General features: G+C 53.0%; 1 protein-coding gene across 3 annotated transcripts in view; it reads left to right on the forward strand.

The window, feature by feature from the left end:
• The window catches only part of Tcf7 (transcription factor 7), a 30,874-nt gene that overhangs the window by 7,128 nt on the left and 8,227 nt on the right, over positions 1 to 15,519 (forward strand). For all 3 annotated transcript variants that reach the window (XM_028775856.1, XM_028775855.1, XM_028775857.1), the window contains exons 4-5: positions 14,170 to 14,281; positions 15,219 to 15,309. In XM_028775856.1, coding sequence (XP_028631689.1) covers positions 14,170 to 14,281; positions 15,219 to 15,309 — 203 coding nt within the window. The remainder of the gene's footprint in view (positions 1 to 14,169; positions 14,282 to 15,218; positions 15,310 to 15,519) is intronic.

Here is a 15,519-nt window from a genome sequence, read left to right on the forward strand (position 1 = left end):
CCCCCCCGCTAGGAATCTCTGAGGGTGGCTTTCACCTCCCTGCTGTTGGCAGGGTCAGGAGGCCTGCCTTTCAGACTCCTGCTTAGAGCTGGGCCTTCCAGCTTCACCCCACCCAGGGCCAGGGAGGAGGACAGCTACAGCTGCGGGTCTGCTTTTTTTGTTTGTTTGTTTGTTTTTTCCGAGACAGGGTCTCTCAGTATAGTTCTGGCTGTCCTGGAACTCACTCTGTAGACCAGGCTGGCCTCGAACTCAGAAATCCGCCTGCCTCTGCCTCCCAAGTGCTGGGATTAAAGGCGTGTGCCTCCACTGCCCGGCTGCGGGTCTGCTTTGACTCCTTTGGAAGGACAGGATGAGTTAGCTCACTAGGGCAGAGAGACTGTCCTCGGGCTCCAAGGGCAGCACAGAGCCCTGACGCTTGCTAGGGCCACTAGGACCCAGTGTTCTGTCCCAGCTCTGCTGGGTGCTCTGAGCCGTGGGTTTGGGTAGTGACAGGAGAGCGTACTGTGGTGGTGGGTGTACACTCTGTAGAGACCACAACCCTCCCCTACCCCTGAAAGCAGTTTTGTTGCACTGTAAAGCATTCTAGGGGTGCTAGTTCAAAGTCTTATAACTGCTGAGGTTAGATTAGGTCAGGGTGGGCCCAGAGCCTGCAGAGTAGGGGAGCAGCTGTAGTCCCTCTGAACCTTTTCAGGTCTGCTGTGGTCCCAGAGCTGTAGAGTCACACCCCCTCACACCTTGTGACTGGCGTTTCCTGCCACTGTGTACAAACAAGGCTGTGTTGGAGGAAACAGGTGTCTTTTCAGGTCACAGGAGCATCACCATCCCCCCAACTGTACAGTGCTCAGATTCTTGAGGAACACCCCTCTGCATCTGTAGGTGGGGAGGATCCTGCCTTAGCATGACGAGGGAAAGCCTTTAATCTGGGCAGTCCATCCTCTGCTATAGATACACTGCTTCCTAGCTGGATAGCCTTGGGAAGGTCTCCCACCACCCTCTGAAAGCAAGGATAGGAGGGCTCTGCTCCTTAGGGGATGAGATATCACATGTGAAGTCTGAAGTTTGACGGAAGCTACACTGGAGGCCTGGAACTGGGACAGGGCAGCTGTGGCCCCTTGTTCCTCAGGCTGGGCTGGGGTCCCCCGGCAGCCATCTTCCCCTAGTACCAGCGCCTGCTAGAACCCGTAGCTCCACACTCGGTCGTCTTGAGCCACATGGATGGGAGGTCACCACTGCCCACCAGAGTTCAGTCCTTGGAAAGACAAAGAGCTGTTCCCTGAGAGCCCCAGCTCCTCTGCAATGTGCTGCTCAGCTGGATAAATGCATCCGAGTGAAAGAGGCTGCAGGGGCAGCTGGTGAGGCTTCCTGAGAGAAGCCTCTGCAGGGGTGAGTGGGAGGACGTCCTGGGTGGGGCACAGTAGACGACAGGAGAAGAGAGAGGCCTTGATGGGCTTGTTCCGCATCACCTGGACAGACCCCACCCTAGGGGCCTTTAGGAATGTGAGATGAGGCAGGGGTGGTGCTGCCAGGAAGGGTCTACTGTGTGACCTTGGGGCCCAGGCCTCATTGATTCCAGAGCCGGGGAGGGTGGGTGGGCACATGCATTGGGTTGGCAGCCTTGGCAGGGCAGGGCGGTGCCCACCACAGATGGTTTGGGTTGGACATGGAGGCGGAGGACCATGGCAGAGGGAGCTGGCAGCTGGGGCAGGGTGGACACTGTGGGAGTGGCAGGGTGATGGGAGGCATGTGAACAGACCGTGGGAGGGGTGAGCTCTGGGCGGGAGTATTGAGGGGCCAATGGAAGGCCAGAGGACCTCCACGGTGGGCTCTGCTGTCACCTGCACCATTGGTGGACCAGTCAAGGTGGAGAAGGACCTCTGATCTGAGTCCATTTAGCAAGGCTCAGAAGGCCCAGGGACTTAAGGGGGTCTCTGGAATCTAGGACATGCTGCTTCTTTCAGGCAGTTTGTGGCCTCTCCTCACACACTCACTCTAGTGAAGCTCGCCTTTAATCGCAGGGCTTGGGAGGCAGAGTCAGGTGAATTGATGTGAGTTGAAGGCCAGCCTGGTCTAGCATAGTTCTAGGACAGCGAGGACTAAATAATCCAACCTCAAAAAGTTCAAACCAAAACAAAAAACAGAAACCAAAACCCACAACTACAAACCACCTAAAAACAAACAAACAGCCTCTAAAGAGATGATGCTGGGGGCGGGGGTGGGGGGGGAGTGTAGCTTAGTTGGTAGAACCTAGTTGGCAACCACAAAGCCCTGGAATTGATCTCTGAGTTCAAGGCCTGCCTGGGCTACATGTGAGACCCTGTCTCCAAAACTTACAAAGGTGGTTTGGGTAGTTGACCTCAGACTGAAAAGCTTTCTTTCGCCGGGATGGGTTCATCTGTTCTACTGTACTTTTTGTTTGGTTGGTTTTGGCGGTAGTGGGGATTGAACTATATGCGCAGACACTCCTGTCTCTCCCACTGACTTGGTGGAGTCGTGTGGAAGAGCAGTCAGTGCTCTTTAACTGCTGCACCATCTGTCCAGCCCTCCTGCTTGTACTTTCTGAGGTAAGGCCTCACTTTGTCTCCTGAGCTGGCGTTAAACCCACCCTGTGGCGCTTGCACCTAGCTCTTGAGCACCTCTTGTTTCAGCCTCCTAAGTATAGGGATTACAGGCTTGTGCCACCAAAGCTTAGTAGGGTTTTACTCTTGTCAGAGGTTTTGTACCCATCTACTGCTGCTGCTCCATTTGGTACCCAGGCCCTCAGGATGGAGGACGTCTGTCACTTGCTGGGAGCCTTTGCCTCAACAGAGCTGAGAAGGGTGTGAGCTTGGGTCTCTCCTGCCAGAAGGCTGCTCTTGCGGCCTGTCCCACCCATGGAGACTGCCTCTCTGGACTGCACCCAGATTCTGCCTTAGAGCCAGAGCCAACCGGGTGACACAGCCTTCCCTCGAGGCCCTGACTCTATAGCCAGAACTCCCTGGAGATCAGAGGAAGCAGACACGCTGTCAAATAAATACGCTTCCTCCTCAACCCCTCACCCCCCCATTAAAACAGCCACCTCCCTCTCCAAGGACAGGGAAGCTGTTTGGGCCCCACACTGTCTGCTTCCAGATGACGTGAGTGTAGCAGAGACTCCAGGCCTGGGTGGGCAGGTCCAGGCCCTAGGGAACAGTGAGTGTGGGCTCAGGATGTACATGGTTAATACTGCCCAGACCCCACTAAGTGTGAGCAGGCCTGGGGGCCAATGGTGGTGGATCACTCCCTTCAAGCTGGTTTTCCTGTAAGGGCAGGGGGCTGTGATGGACTGTTGACCTCTCTGGGTCTCCGTATCCACTCCTCAATGGGTGGGAATCCTGGCCCTAGCAGGATTCTTGAGGTTCTGATAGGTATAAACTAGAAAGGTCTGTTAATAGTGTGGGATTTGCTGGTCATTGCAAGGACCAGCCTCCTCATTAGGTAGTAGTGGCCATGGAGAGGGAAGGACAGGTGATGGGAACCCAAAATGGAGCCGTTGAGTAGCTCTGACTTGTCTCTGGTGTCAGGGCCAGCCTCCTGGCCCGCTGGGCCGCCATCTGAAACGCATTACTGATGCTTTGTAAACTTCCATCATTCAGCCACATGAAAGCTTTAGGTCTAAAAATAGCTGCTCCCAGAGGACGCCCCGCACTGGTGGGGCTCGGCTGACCTCTGCACACACACTCTCCTCCGTGCCACCTCCTTTGCCCAGCAGCCCCGAGTGGCAGGGCGGCACATACCCACCCACCCACCCACTGTGGGCAGCCACTGCCTGAGGCTGCTGTATCTAGACATAGCTCTTACGCTGCTGGCCATGGCTTCAGGCCCAAGGCCTTACCTGAGGCGGAGTGTCTGGAACAAGAGTCTGCTGGAGGGTGTGGTGCGGACCCTTCCCTCCGCTTGTCCTGGCCCAGCATCTGTGGGAGGCCCCATTAGCAGCAAGTGGAACCATCAAGGGCACCAAGACCCAACTAACACTGACCTGGTCACTGTCTAATGTGGCACAGGAGGGTCACTGGCTGAGGTGCTGGGAAAGGAAGGGTGGGTCTGTCTGATGATGGCCTGGGTGGGGAGCTAGCAGCAGGGCCTCAGGCTGCCAGTGCTGACTCCTCGCCCTGTTTTCTGTGGGCTCCCTCTCCCTATGGTCTCTGTGACCAACTGCAAGCCACTCTTTTCTCTAAAAATAAACATGCTTATGGGATTGGGGGAAGCTTTGTAGCTATCAAAGGAAATAATAGGGTGTTTAAGAAAATTACATTGCGTTTTAAATAACCAGCATGAAAGTCATTAAGTTTGAAGTTTCACTCAGATCAGATGGCTCTGTGGCCTCCTGGTGGCCAGGCAGGCAGAGGGTGGGTGGGCCTCTGATGCGAGGCAGCCTGTGGGAAGCAGTGGGGTCTTTGCCAGGCATGGCTGGATGCTTGGGATGTGCTGGTTGCGGTAGCCACCCCAGAGCATGATGGTAGGCTTTGAAGCAGCGTACGGCCCTGGAAGCTGTCTGCTGTGGTGGGCAGCCCCGTGGGTAGGGATGTAGGGAACAGATGAAGCAGGGAGATTGACACCAAAAGGTTGGTGGCTACATCAACTGAAACATGCAGGGATGGTAGGTAGCTCTGATCAGAAATGGTTGGAAAAAGAGTCGGCTCTATCTGTTCCTTTTAGTACGGGATTCTCGGTACTGACACTCAGTAGGTGCTCAGAAAATAGGACAGCACATGTATCTAGATGTATCTCCTTTATGACAGAACTAAAAAAACAAAAAACAAAAAATCTGTAGGTTCTAAGTGCTTGCCTAGCATGCTGGAACCCTTCGCTAGGTTCGGTTCCTGGCACCACGTAACCTGGGTAGAATGGCAGATACCTCTGATTCTAGACAGGAGGATCAGACATTCAGGGCCATCCTCTACTGTGTAGTGAGTTCAAGGCCAAGGCTACAGAAGGCCCTGTTTTGTGGTGTTGTTTTATTGGTGGTGTACATTTGCAACCACAGTGCCAGGGAGGCAGGCACAGGCTGACCCTGGAGCTATCCAGCAGCCAGCCTTGCTGGGCAGCTCTGGCTTTATTGAGAGAGACCCTGTCTCCGAAGATAGAAAACAAGGACATCTTTGACCTCTAGCTGCCATATACATACATTTATATACACTGTCCTCTGTGTACACAGGCACATATACATAAACACACATACATACACAGCATGTTCTATTATTGCCAGGGAAACTGAGGCTCAGAGAGGTACTTGGTGGTCAGAATTTGGATGTGGCCTTTCTCCTGCTGTCTATGCTCCTTGCTGCATGTCTCCCTTTGTTCTAGAATGTGAGGGACAATAACAGTGCTGGCTGTGGAGCTTCATGGCTTTCCTCTGAGACTTGGGCTCTCCCTATCCCTCCAGGCTCTGGGGCTGAGTTAGCTTTCTCCTTGCACACCTGACAAGGTCAGCCCTCCCAGGGTAAGGAGGGGTGCATTTCTTGATTGAGAGACGTGAGTCCAGGGCCTCTCTCCCCCAAGAAAATGTCACACACACAAAAACAGTTTGTAGCCGGGCAGTGGTAGCGCACGCCTTTAATCCCAGCACTTGGGAGGCAGCAGCAGGCGGATTTCTGAGTTCCAGGCCAGCCTGGTCTACAGAATGAGTTCCAGGACAGCCAGGGCTATACAGAGAAACCCTGTCTCGAAAAACCAAAAAAAAAAAAAAAAAAGTTTGTAAATGGCCTAAAAGGTTGAGCCAGGTTTGCTGTGTGGCAGAAGATGGTTAGAAATTATCTGCTGTGGAGTTTTCTTGGCCAGCTTGGTCCTCACTTAGCCCAAAGCCTGCTTCTAGGCCTCTCTGGCCAAGGTCCCTCTTCTGGGATATCCACAGTCGGCTTGCAGAGTTTCCTAGACTCCGAGTCCTTAGGAAAAGCTGGGCTAAGGAGATGGTGGGCAACCCGAGGCCTGGACATGACAGCTATGAACAAACATCTTGGGTACCAGAGACTCCTGCCAGCCTCATGGGGGCATTGTGAGAACAGTGTTTTCTAACTGCCCCTTGTGGTTGCTACAGGCCAGAGAGGAGTTCATAAGCCTGGCCTGATTGTGACCAGGCAGTGGTCCAAAGGACACAGAGGGCCGGCAGTCCCAACTTGGCACAGAGCTGGCTTTCCTGAAAAGCCTTTGTCTAGGGACAGGGCATGCTTTTGTCACTTCTTTCTCCTCTTGATCTTAAGTACACAAAGAATATTAGTGAACACATACAAAAACTCATCTAGGCCTGGACACATCCCACTAGCTCATGGGCATTTTACAGACAGGAAGTATGGACACTGAGATGCGCCCTGAGTGTTGGAGGAGGGACTTGAACCCAGCTCCTCCACAGTGCCCTGTCTTTCTGTAGGCAGCGTTCATGGTACTGACAGCAGGGTGCTTTCGGCTCCCCCATGTGGCTACCTCCCTGGCCATGGGAGTTTGGTGTTCCCTGCCCTGCATAGGCACACTTCCTACAGGTGTCCTGCAGCCCAATCTTACCTGAGCCCCCTAGCGCAGCTTCTCTGGGGGCTTCAGCTTAGGACCCTGTGGCAGTTGGAACGGCACAGCCTACCTCTGCTTATACTGGGTGTGGGGCTACGGCAGCACTCCAGGGTTGGGAGCCTACCTCTAGCAACTTCTTTCTGCACCTTGTCTTGTGACCTTGTGGATGAATGGCTAGATTGAGTCTACACAGAGTTCCCAGGCCTTAACCCAAAGGAGCTTCAAGAGTCAGACCAGAAGGAGCATCTTCTTGTGTGGCCTCCAGGCAAAACTGTCTTCTTGAGGTGGTCTAGGTAGTCCAGGTAACGTGGAGGACCCCATGCTGTCCTTCATGGATTAAATTGGGGCAAGAGTCTCCAGGTCTCTTCTCTCCCACATTCTAACTACTGCTAACCATCTTCCTGTCTGCCTCACCTGAGGAAAATAGAAGCTACACAGTTAAGACCCTGTCTCAAAACGAATCAACCGAGATGTATCTGGCAGGGAGCTGCCAGCATAAGTGTTGTCCATGAGCTCTGGCCGAGTAACAAAGCCGCTGGCCCAGAGCAAGGGGCTGGCCTCAGATCCAGAGTGGTCACTGCTGGCCGTGAGACTGGAGCAGCAAACTGGACTGTTCTCTGCTTCACCACCATCATCATCTGTAAAATCTTCGTGCACAGCACAGTGGCTTGGGAAGACTGGTAAGAGTCTAGCACAAGGTGGAACTCTGTAGACTGCTAGACACTCGGCCAGCCATTGCTGGACTGGCAGGGACCACTAGCTCCCAAGTCTGCACCTTGCCTTCCTATTTTGGGCCCTTAATCTCTACAAAGTCTCCAGCTGTGGCCCCCAGGGAACAAAGCTTCTAATCTGCTGACGTGCCTCCCTCTCCCTATTGCTAAGACAGAGTTGAGGCCACATCCACGGTGGGTTTGAAGTTAGCCATCTTGGAGGAGCAAAGCCACTGCCTGTGCTTGGGGCCTGCCCAGCCCTACACTGCCTGCAGAATCCCCAGACAGGGTGTTGGTAGTGTTAGCTAGCAGCTCAGTTGCAGCAGCTCCCGGAAGCTTATATTTTCCTCTAAAAACATCCTGTCCTGAGGGGCGTTTACCTCAAAGAGGAGGAAGGAAAACACAAGCAGACAAATACATAAAAACCACGAGAGCCCATGGGCAAGGCCACTCAGCTTATGAGGGTTCAGCTCAGTCTAATGGTGCTGCTGGGCTGGGTAGAGAAACCACAGGTTTGCCAAGGCTGCGTGCAGGGACTCTGGTCCTCACCTCCAGTGAGGCAGGTCTGTTATCTGATGTCAGGGCCAGGAGGCTAGTGGACTAGCCACATGCAATTGGCAGGGCTCTGCAACCATGGCAACCTTGTTACTGACAGGTGGCTCTAAAGCCTCTTGGTCTAGGGTGTGGCCCAGCTGTCCCTCAGCCCTTTCAGCTCTGCTAGCCCTAAGGCCATGGCCCTGGTACTGTAGAAGGCACCTGGCACAGGGTGGAGAAGCTTATAGGTTGTTGTTTCTTGGAGAGCACTGTGCCTTGGGCAATAGAACCTGTAGTCTGAGCTGGGGACAAAAGGAGCAAGGCCTGTCCCTCTCAGCCAGTCTGAAGTATGACTGCAGAAGAGGGTCTGGAAATGTGCAGGTCCAGCCCTGGGTGACTTCATTTGGAAGGTATAGGAACCCTGCATGCTGGGAAGTTCATTTCTCTTGGGTTCTGGCACTGGTGAGCACTCCACCCAAGAGCTAGCCAGACTCCCAAGCACACACAGTCATTGCTGCTGACGGTGACTGAGTGTGAAAACAAAAAGAGAAGTGGAGGGAACTGCTTCAGTGGCATCTGAGGATAAAGTCAGCATACAGGGTTCCCCAAGATGAGGTTGGGGCTTCTGTCCACCTGTACCTTTTCTAATTAGTGCACAAACACCATGTCAACTAGTCTGATTGTGACTGTGGTCTTTGTCATTCTCAGAGTGCCCCAGGTGTGTAGGGGTCGGGGTGTAGAAGGGAGAAAAGGAAGGGGCTCAGATGCCAGGTGGACCGCAGACACTAAAGAGGCCCCAGTTTCTGTGTGCTGCCGTAACCCTACGTGAAGCCCCAGTCTTTTCCAGGACGGCAAGTGTCTTTGAATGTGTGCTCATCTGGAGCCACTTTCACAGAACCAACCTGGATCCCAGCTTTAGTTCAGTGACAAAAATTAAAGGCGTAATCCCAGAACACAGGGAGGAGAGAAGGCAGGTAAGGACACAAGAAGGAACCAGCCATGTATGGAGGGTTGGAAAGGTCTCCCAGGAGCAGTCTCCTCGATTCGAGGTGGGGAAGAGCACACCAGTCTTCTGTGGCCGGTGCAAAGAATAAGAAAAGGAAAGCTTAGAGGGGTGTGGCTAGCCAGCATCCTTGATGACAAGAATCCTTGAAGGGGTCCAGCAGGATCAGTGTTGTAGATGCATCCTCTCCTCAAAGAGCTTCGCTTCAGTGCCTGCCTCCAATGGTCCCTAGGGGCCACTCCCAGCTCTGTAATAGGAGCTGGAGACAGCCCCCTGTCCTGAGGGACTAGAAGTCCCAGCCACAATGGCAAGTGTGGTGGAATGTGCCGAAATTTGGGGTACCAAGGGTTCCACAGGCCTTTGGTCCAGGTCCTCAAGAAATGCTATGCATGCAAAGCCTAGAGAGCCAGAGATGTCCAGCTCTCTAGGATGCTCAGGCAGTTGCTTGCCAAGCTAGCAGACCCTTATCTAGGTTAGAGGTGGCCATAGGCCTATGTAGGAGCCAGCACAGCACGGAGCAAAAGGAACTATGGAGTCTCATGGGGGTGGGAAGAGGCATTGAGACAGAGATCTGGGTATTTAGTAGAACAGGAGCATGCCCAGGGTGAGCAGAGATAGGGCTAGGGTGTTAGGGAACATGTACCAGCTATCACTGTCAAGTTGGTTTCTGGTGACTCCTTTTAGAGCCAGGGGAACATGGGCTCAGCACAGTGTAAGCTAGCCAGGCTGAAGGGAGAGATTGGTAGAGCTGCCCCTGCACCCCAACCTCCCATGAGGTTCTGTCCATATTAATCCCAGGTCTTTGCACTGTAGCTATTGGCAGCCGAGCTCTGGCTCAGCTTCTGCTTCAGTTTCCTTACCTGCTAGTCACTGTGCCTGCAAATGGTAGGTCTGGTTGAAGAGGTTTCTGGTGCTCAGAACTGTGCCTTGCCCAGAGGTAGTGTTCAGTCATTAGCAGATGCTGTTTGCAGCCTCAGACATTCTTTGCCTGACACAAGCTAGGAGCTCAGGGACACATCCTGATACTTGTTTGAGCTTATGGGTCCTAGATGTTCAGGGATGCTTCTTTTGGCTCAGACTCTGCCAAAGGGCTTTCTTGAGAGCACCTGTTCTTCTACCCCCATCAAGCTTGAGGCCAGAGGAAATAGCAACTTTCTTCGCTTGGGAAAGTGTTGTGGGGCTCCAGAGCTTGGGGGTTTTTAGAGTCAACCGTCAGAGGCAAGGGAGTTTCTCTGCTGGTGGTGAGAGGGGCTCTCAGAGAGCTCTCAGCCTTGTGAGCAGACCGCTGCGGTCTGCAGGGAAAATGCCGACTGTGTTTATTTTTTACCTGAACCTGCAGGAAGTGGGGGGCTAGGGACAGCCTAGCTGGGCCCAAGCTCAACTCTGAAGCAGAGGCCTGCTCAGAGGTCCCCATTTCTACTTTGCACTGCCTTGCCCTGAGGTGGTAGCCAGGCTAGGGCACTGGAGTTGAGAACTTCAGAAGATACCTTTGGGACAGTAGCTGTGGGTGGGTGTGAGAGAGTCTCAACAGTAAGAATATGCCAGCAGCAGGAAGGACTCCTCTGTTGGGAGGGGAGCTGGTCACCAGGTGGCCAGCAGGGTAGATAGGTTCTGGCAGGAATCGCAGGTACCCTGGGCACCCCTGAGGCCCAAATCCTGGACCTGTCCTGGAGTGCCACAGGCTGGTGGGAACAGCTGCCGAGCTCCGGCTAAGGCAAGGAGTGGGGATGTGAAGTGTCTGATGCAGGGGAAGCACTAAGTGCAGTTGACTCTCTGACTGCTGTTTGCATGTTTATGTCCCACTCTGCCCTTTCCCTTAGTAAGGAGATGAGGGAGTCTGCTGTTGAGGTGCTCAGTGCCTGGTGGGAACTGTTAACCCAGACCTGCGTCCTTCCCTTGGAAGCTAGGGACAGTTACCTAGAGGCAGATGAGGGAGGAGGGCTCAAGTCCCTGAGCTTGCCATGCACGCACCAGGCCCTAGGCAACCCCACCCTGTTGTCTGGGAAGTCTGGCACTGAGACAACCTTGTACTGAAGCCCTGGAGCGGGACGTTCTACTGGCTGAAGGGGGCAGGAAGCCTTGTGCCAGACAATTCCCCCTGGCTAGTACCACTGAGCATTGAACAGGCTGAGGAACAGGGTGAAGGGGCAGACTAGACAAGCTTGGGAAGAACTGGCCAGGCCCTTAGTGCTTGCCCTGGAGCCCTGGCCTCTCAGCTCTAGCTGCTGGTAGGTTCTTTGCCCCACCCTGCCCACCCAGTTCTTCTGTGGTCTGTCTGCAGACTTCTAATTAATGAGGCATTTCCCCAAATCCCAGGAAACACAAGTAGGCAGGACAGGCCCATCATCCCCAGGACCCCCAACTGCCGTGTGTACACACACACACACACACACACACACACACACACACACACAGTTGGCAGGAGTTGTAAGCTGAGCTGGTTTTCTGAGGCTTCTTCAGGTCAGCCCGAGCTGCACTGCAACCTGGGGCTCAGGAAGCAAAACTAAGGCAGCTTTGGGGGCTTTAGGCAGTGTGAAAGGGGCAATGCCATGAGGTCTAAATCCTGAAGGAGTAGAGTTGCCACGAGGCTGCTGGCTGGCTGGATGCCACTGTCTGGGAATCTATGAGGATGAAAAAGACCTTAAAGATTGTCAGGAAGCTAGCCAGGCGGTGGTGGTGCACTTGGGAGGCAGAGGCAGGCGGATTTCTGAGTTCGAGAGTTCGAGGCTAGCCTGGTCTACAGAGTGAGTTCCAGGACAGCCAGGGCCACACAGAGAAACTCTGTCTCGAAAAACCGAAAAAAAAAAAAAAAAAAAGCTTTCTATCATAAAGGGCTTCAGCAGGTGCTCCTCAAAATTAGGACAAAGCATGGCTTAAGACTGATGAGGTGGGTAGCACTGATGTGGTTACTCCTGTCCAGGAGGCGAGAGAGGCTCCCCAGGATCATGGAGTGCCAGGACCAGGAAATGGTCAGCAAGCTTCCTTCACATCATCATACGCCTTAAAACTTACCCAGTGGGGCTCCTGGACACTGCAGGTGATGCTGCTGTCAGGGAGCTGGGGTGGTCACACAGAGCTATCACCAGGTAAGGAGACTGTCAGGGAGGCTTTCAGCAGTGACAAGATCTCTGTGTCTGCTGGAGCCTGGCTAAGAGGCAGCTCTCTGGTCCAGGTCAGACTGGTTAAGAGGTAGGAAGTGGTTAGAGTCTAGCTTTTGAAGGTAGAGCATTAGAATCCACTGAGAGATTGGACACAGGGTCAGCGTCAGGAACCACTTTCATGCTGTCTGGTCTGAATGGCCGTTCATTCATGGAGATGGAGCTTCCAGAGGCTGAGGAAGTCCATAGCATACCGGCCGAGGAGGCAGAGGTTCCGATCTGAGGACTGCGGCTACGGCTCAGTAATAGAGCACTTACGTGAATGTGGAGTTTGGAGACACTTTAGGATAGAGCTAAGTAGGTATTTGGAGAGTCGAGTTCTAGCAGAGTGTGGAGTCAGTTAGGCACTGTAACACACACCTTTAATTCCAGCATTCAAAGGGCACAGACAGGTGGCTCTCTGTTGGAATCTAACTCTGATTCTGATCTATGGAGTGACTTTCAGGACAGCCAGAGATACTAAGAACCAGTTTTAGGAAAAAAAAAAAAAAAAAGTAGGAAATGTGGAGACATCAGATAGATACTGTTCTGTTGTCCAGATTTTATTTGTGACTGTGTGTTTGTGCTGTGGAGGCCATCACATTCCGTGCAGCTCTAGTTACAGACTTACTAAGAGCAGCATGTGCTCCTAACTGCTGAGCCATCTCACCAGCCCCCAGCCTGAAGATGTGTAAAGCTGTACCGATGTAGATGGAAGAATCAACTCAAGGACTAAAGGAAGAGCGGCTGGAGGGAAACAAAGCAACTGAGTATTCTGAAAGTCAAGTGATGGAACCTGGTTTCAAGGAAGAGGAGGAATCAGTTTCTCATGAGGGCAAAGAATTGGAGAAATGGTGACTGACCTCAACATTTTGGAAGTCATTTTGGATGCTGACAGGTCTTCTAGGGGCAAGAGACAGGCTAGGGTAAGAGCTGAGATCTAGAGTCACTGAATGAGGCTGGACCTCTAAGGGTTCTGCAGAGGGAAGAGTTGTGAAGTAATAGTTGGGAGATGGTTCACAGACAGGACAGGCCTGTTTGTGCCCCAGTGGCATGTGCCTGACATGTGTCCACACATCTCACAGCTAGTCTCTCCTCTCTTAATGGACATACTTACTATGGAGTTCTGGATGCTACTGGGTTGGAACTTTGAAGCCCAGACTGGCCTTGAAGTCAGAGATCCACTCGCCTCCGCCTCCTGAGTCTGGGATTTGAAGGGAGTACCAACTGCCCAGCTTCAGACATCAGCTATTGTTTAATCTAAGAAGAGGGAGACTTGAGGTAGCCCTAGACTCGAGGGAAAGGTGCAGCTGACTGCTGGAGGCAGGAATGCAGGGAAAGATGGCAGGCCAGGCTGTCTGGGATCCACTGGAGCTGTGCCCACCTAGAGGTCTCATGCTGAGCTTTACTGTAGAGCTACAATAGCCAAGTAACGAGCAAAGGACCTGTGCTAGGCATTGACTCCAGAAGACACCCAAGATCTGAGAACTGTTCCGCTGAAATGCCTGCAGCCAACTTCATCCGCTTTATTTCTCCCAGGTCTTCTCTTTACTGTCTGCTTCTCTTTTCTTCCTTTTGTGCCATGGTGAGCAGTCACTCCTGTGTGCTCTCAGCCAACAGCATTTCAACAGACAAGGTTGTCTGGGTGGAAGCTGAGCCTGGGTTGTAGATATCCACAGAGCTCTGGCCTGCAAGAGCATGCACACCAGGCCTGGCAGCGACTCCTTGTGGCTGGGCCGTGTGTTCTCTCGGCCTGCTGAGTCATCTCTTGACATAGAACCATTTGACTGTGAAAAGTAAGAGTCCTACAGTGCTAAGGAAACCAGAAGAATGATGTTTGAACAGACTGTCCCTGGAGGGAGCCAGGTACCACCTGACCTCACCCAAGTCAGGCCAAAGGAGGTTCCTTTTCCGTGCCAGTACATGCCCTTAGAGCTCAGGTGGGACAGTCTGGGAGCTGTAGAAGGAAAAGGCTGCAGACAGCCATTGGGCTTCATAGAACAGGTGGTCAGGAAGGACTTCTGGATAGGAGAAACACTGAGTGTCCCAGAAGAGGCTCACTAGGTGGAACTGTATAGTCAGTCTGCAAGATTTGGAGGCAGGAAAGCAGTGCCACAGGACACAAGGATTGTAGAGCCCTGTTGCCATAAGCTTGTGACTTTTGACTGCCAGGTTGACCACAGAGCTCATGAAGCTTTGCATGCCCTGACCCTTGTATCCCCCTGCCCCACAACACTCCATGTTCACCAGCCTCCTGGTCATTTTCCAGCATAACAAGCCTGGCCAGCCCCCACATGGCGTCCCCCAACTTTCTCCACTCTACGAACATTTCAGCAGTCCACACCCTACCCCTGCACCAGCGGACATCAGCCAGAAGCAAGGTATGGTCCAAGAGTGGGAGAAGGCCATTGAGGTGGGAACTTACGGTCCAAGCTCCTGGCTTCTGAAGCCACATAGGCTGGCCCACATTTTATAACAGAAAAAGCTGGGACTTTGTAAACCCAGGGCCTAAAGAAAAGGTCAGAAAGGAACCAGGTTTGGAAGGCAGAGTCAGGAGGATTGAAAGTTTGAAGCCAGCCTGGGCTACACAAGAGTTCCAGACAAGCCTGGGCTACAAAACAAGATTCTGCCTTGTAGGTTTGTTTGTTTGTTTGCTTGTTTTTAAAGTCAGGGACTGAGTCTGAGGGCACAGGGAGGAGGAACCAATGAGAATGTGAGGCTGCTGGCTCCCCATTTCACTGTGAGAGCAGCATCTGTGCATTGCTGCAGCTGTAAACTCATGGCCTTTCCCCCCCTCGCAGTGAGAAAATGGAAAGTGGTGGTTGTGATGGCTGATTCACCTCAGCCTCAGCCAAAGTCATTCTGAAATCCACCATTGTCAGCTGTGGGAAACCTGCTGACTCAACCCTGGGCTGGGTGGAACCCTGCCTCCTCAGGCCAGGCTCTTCTAAGCTAGGGGCTGCCTTCTACCCAGAGAGCCAGGCAAGAGTCCTAAGCAGAGGCTCCAAAGGCAGAGCAGCGGTGCACCAGGAACTGATGAGGTTTGGCCTCTCATTCACCAGGGACTCCAAGCTTTGCCTCTGTCCATGTAGTGTCCTAAGGCAAGTTACTCAGCACCTCTGTCCTTGGTTCCTTTGGTTTGTCAGAAGGGTATTGTTATTGCCCTAGGGTAGTTCTAAACAAACCAGCTGACATCTGGGCCTCTAGTGAAAGGAAGCAGGGGATCTTAGAGGCCTCTGTAGAAGACTCCAAGGTACAGTAACTGTCCCAACCTCCCAGGTCAGGGTTATGTGCTTACTTGGCCCCTTTCCACTACAGGAGTTCACAGGCCGCTGCAGACCCCCGATCTCTCTGGATTTTATTCTCTGACCTCAGGCAGCATGGGACAGCTCCCCCATACTGTGAGCTGGTAAGTGTGGGCCCAGAGAAAAAGGGACACTGTATCTGCCCTCCCATGTTCCTCCTTTACCCAGCTTGGCGAGACCTGAGCTGCCAGCTCTGTAGCCAGTAGCTTTAGCCTAACCTAGCTCTGAGCTAGCAATCCTTGTGACCAGGAGCATTCCCCAGGGAACTTGACATACTTCCTTTAGGGAGGTAGGAATGCTGGCTACTGGTCTCA

Source organism: Grammomys surdaster, unplaced genomic scaffold, assembly GCF_004785775.1.
Source record: "Grammomys surdaster isolate TR1022 unplaced genomic scaffold, NIH_TR_1.0 262, whole genome shotgun sequence".
Lineage (NCBI taxonomy): Eukaryota > Metazoa > Chordata > Mammalia > Rodentia > Muridae > Grammomys > Grammomys surdaster.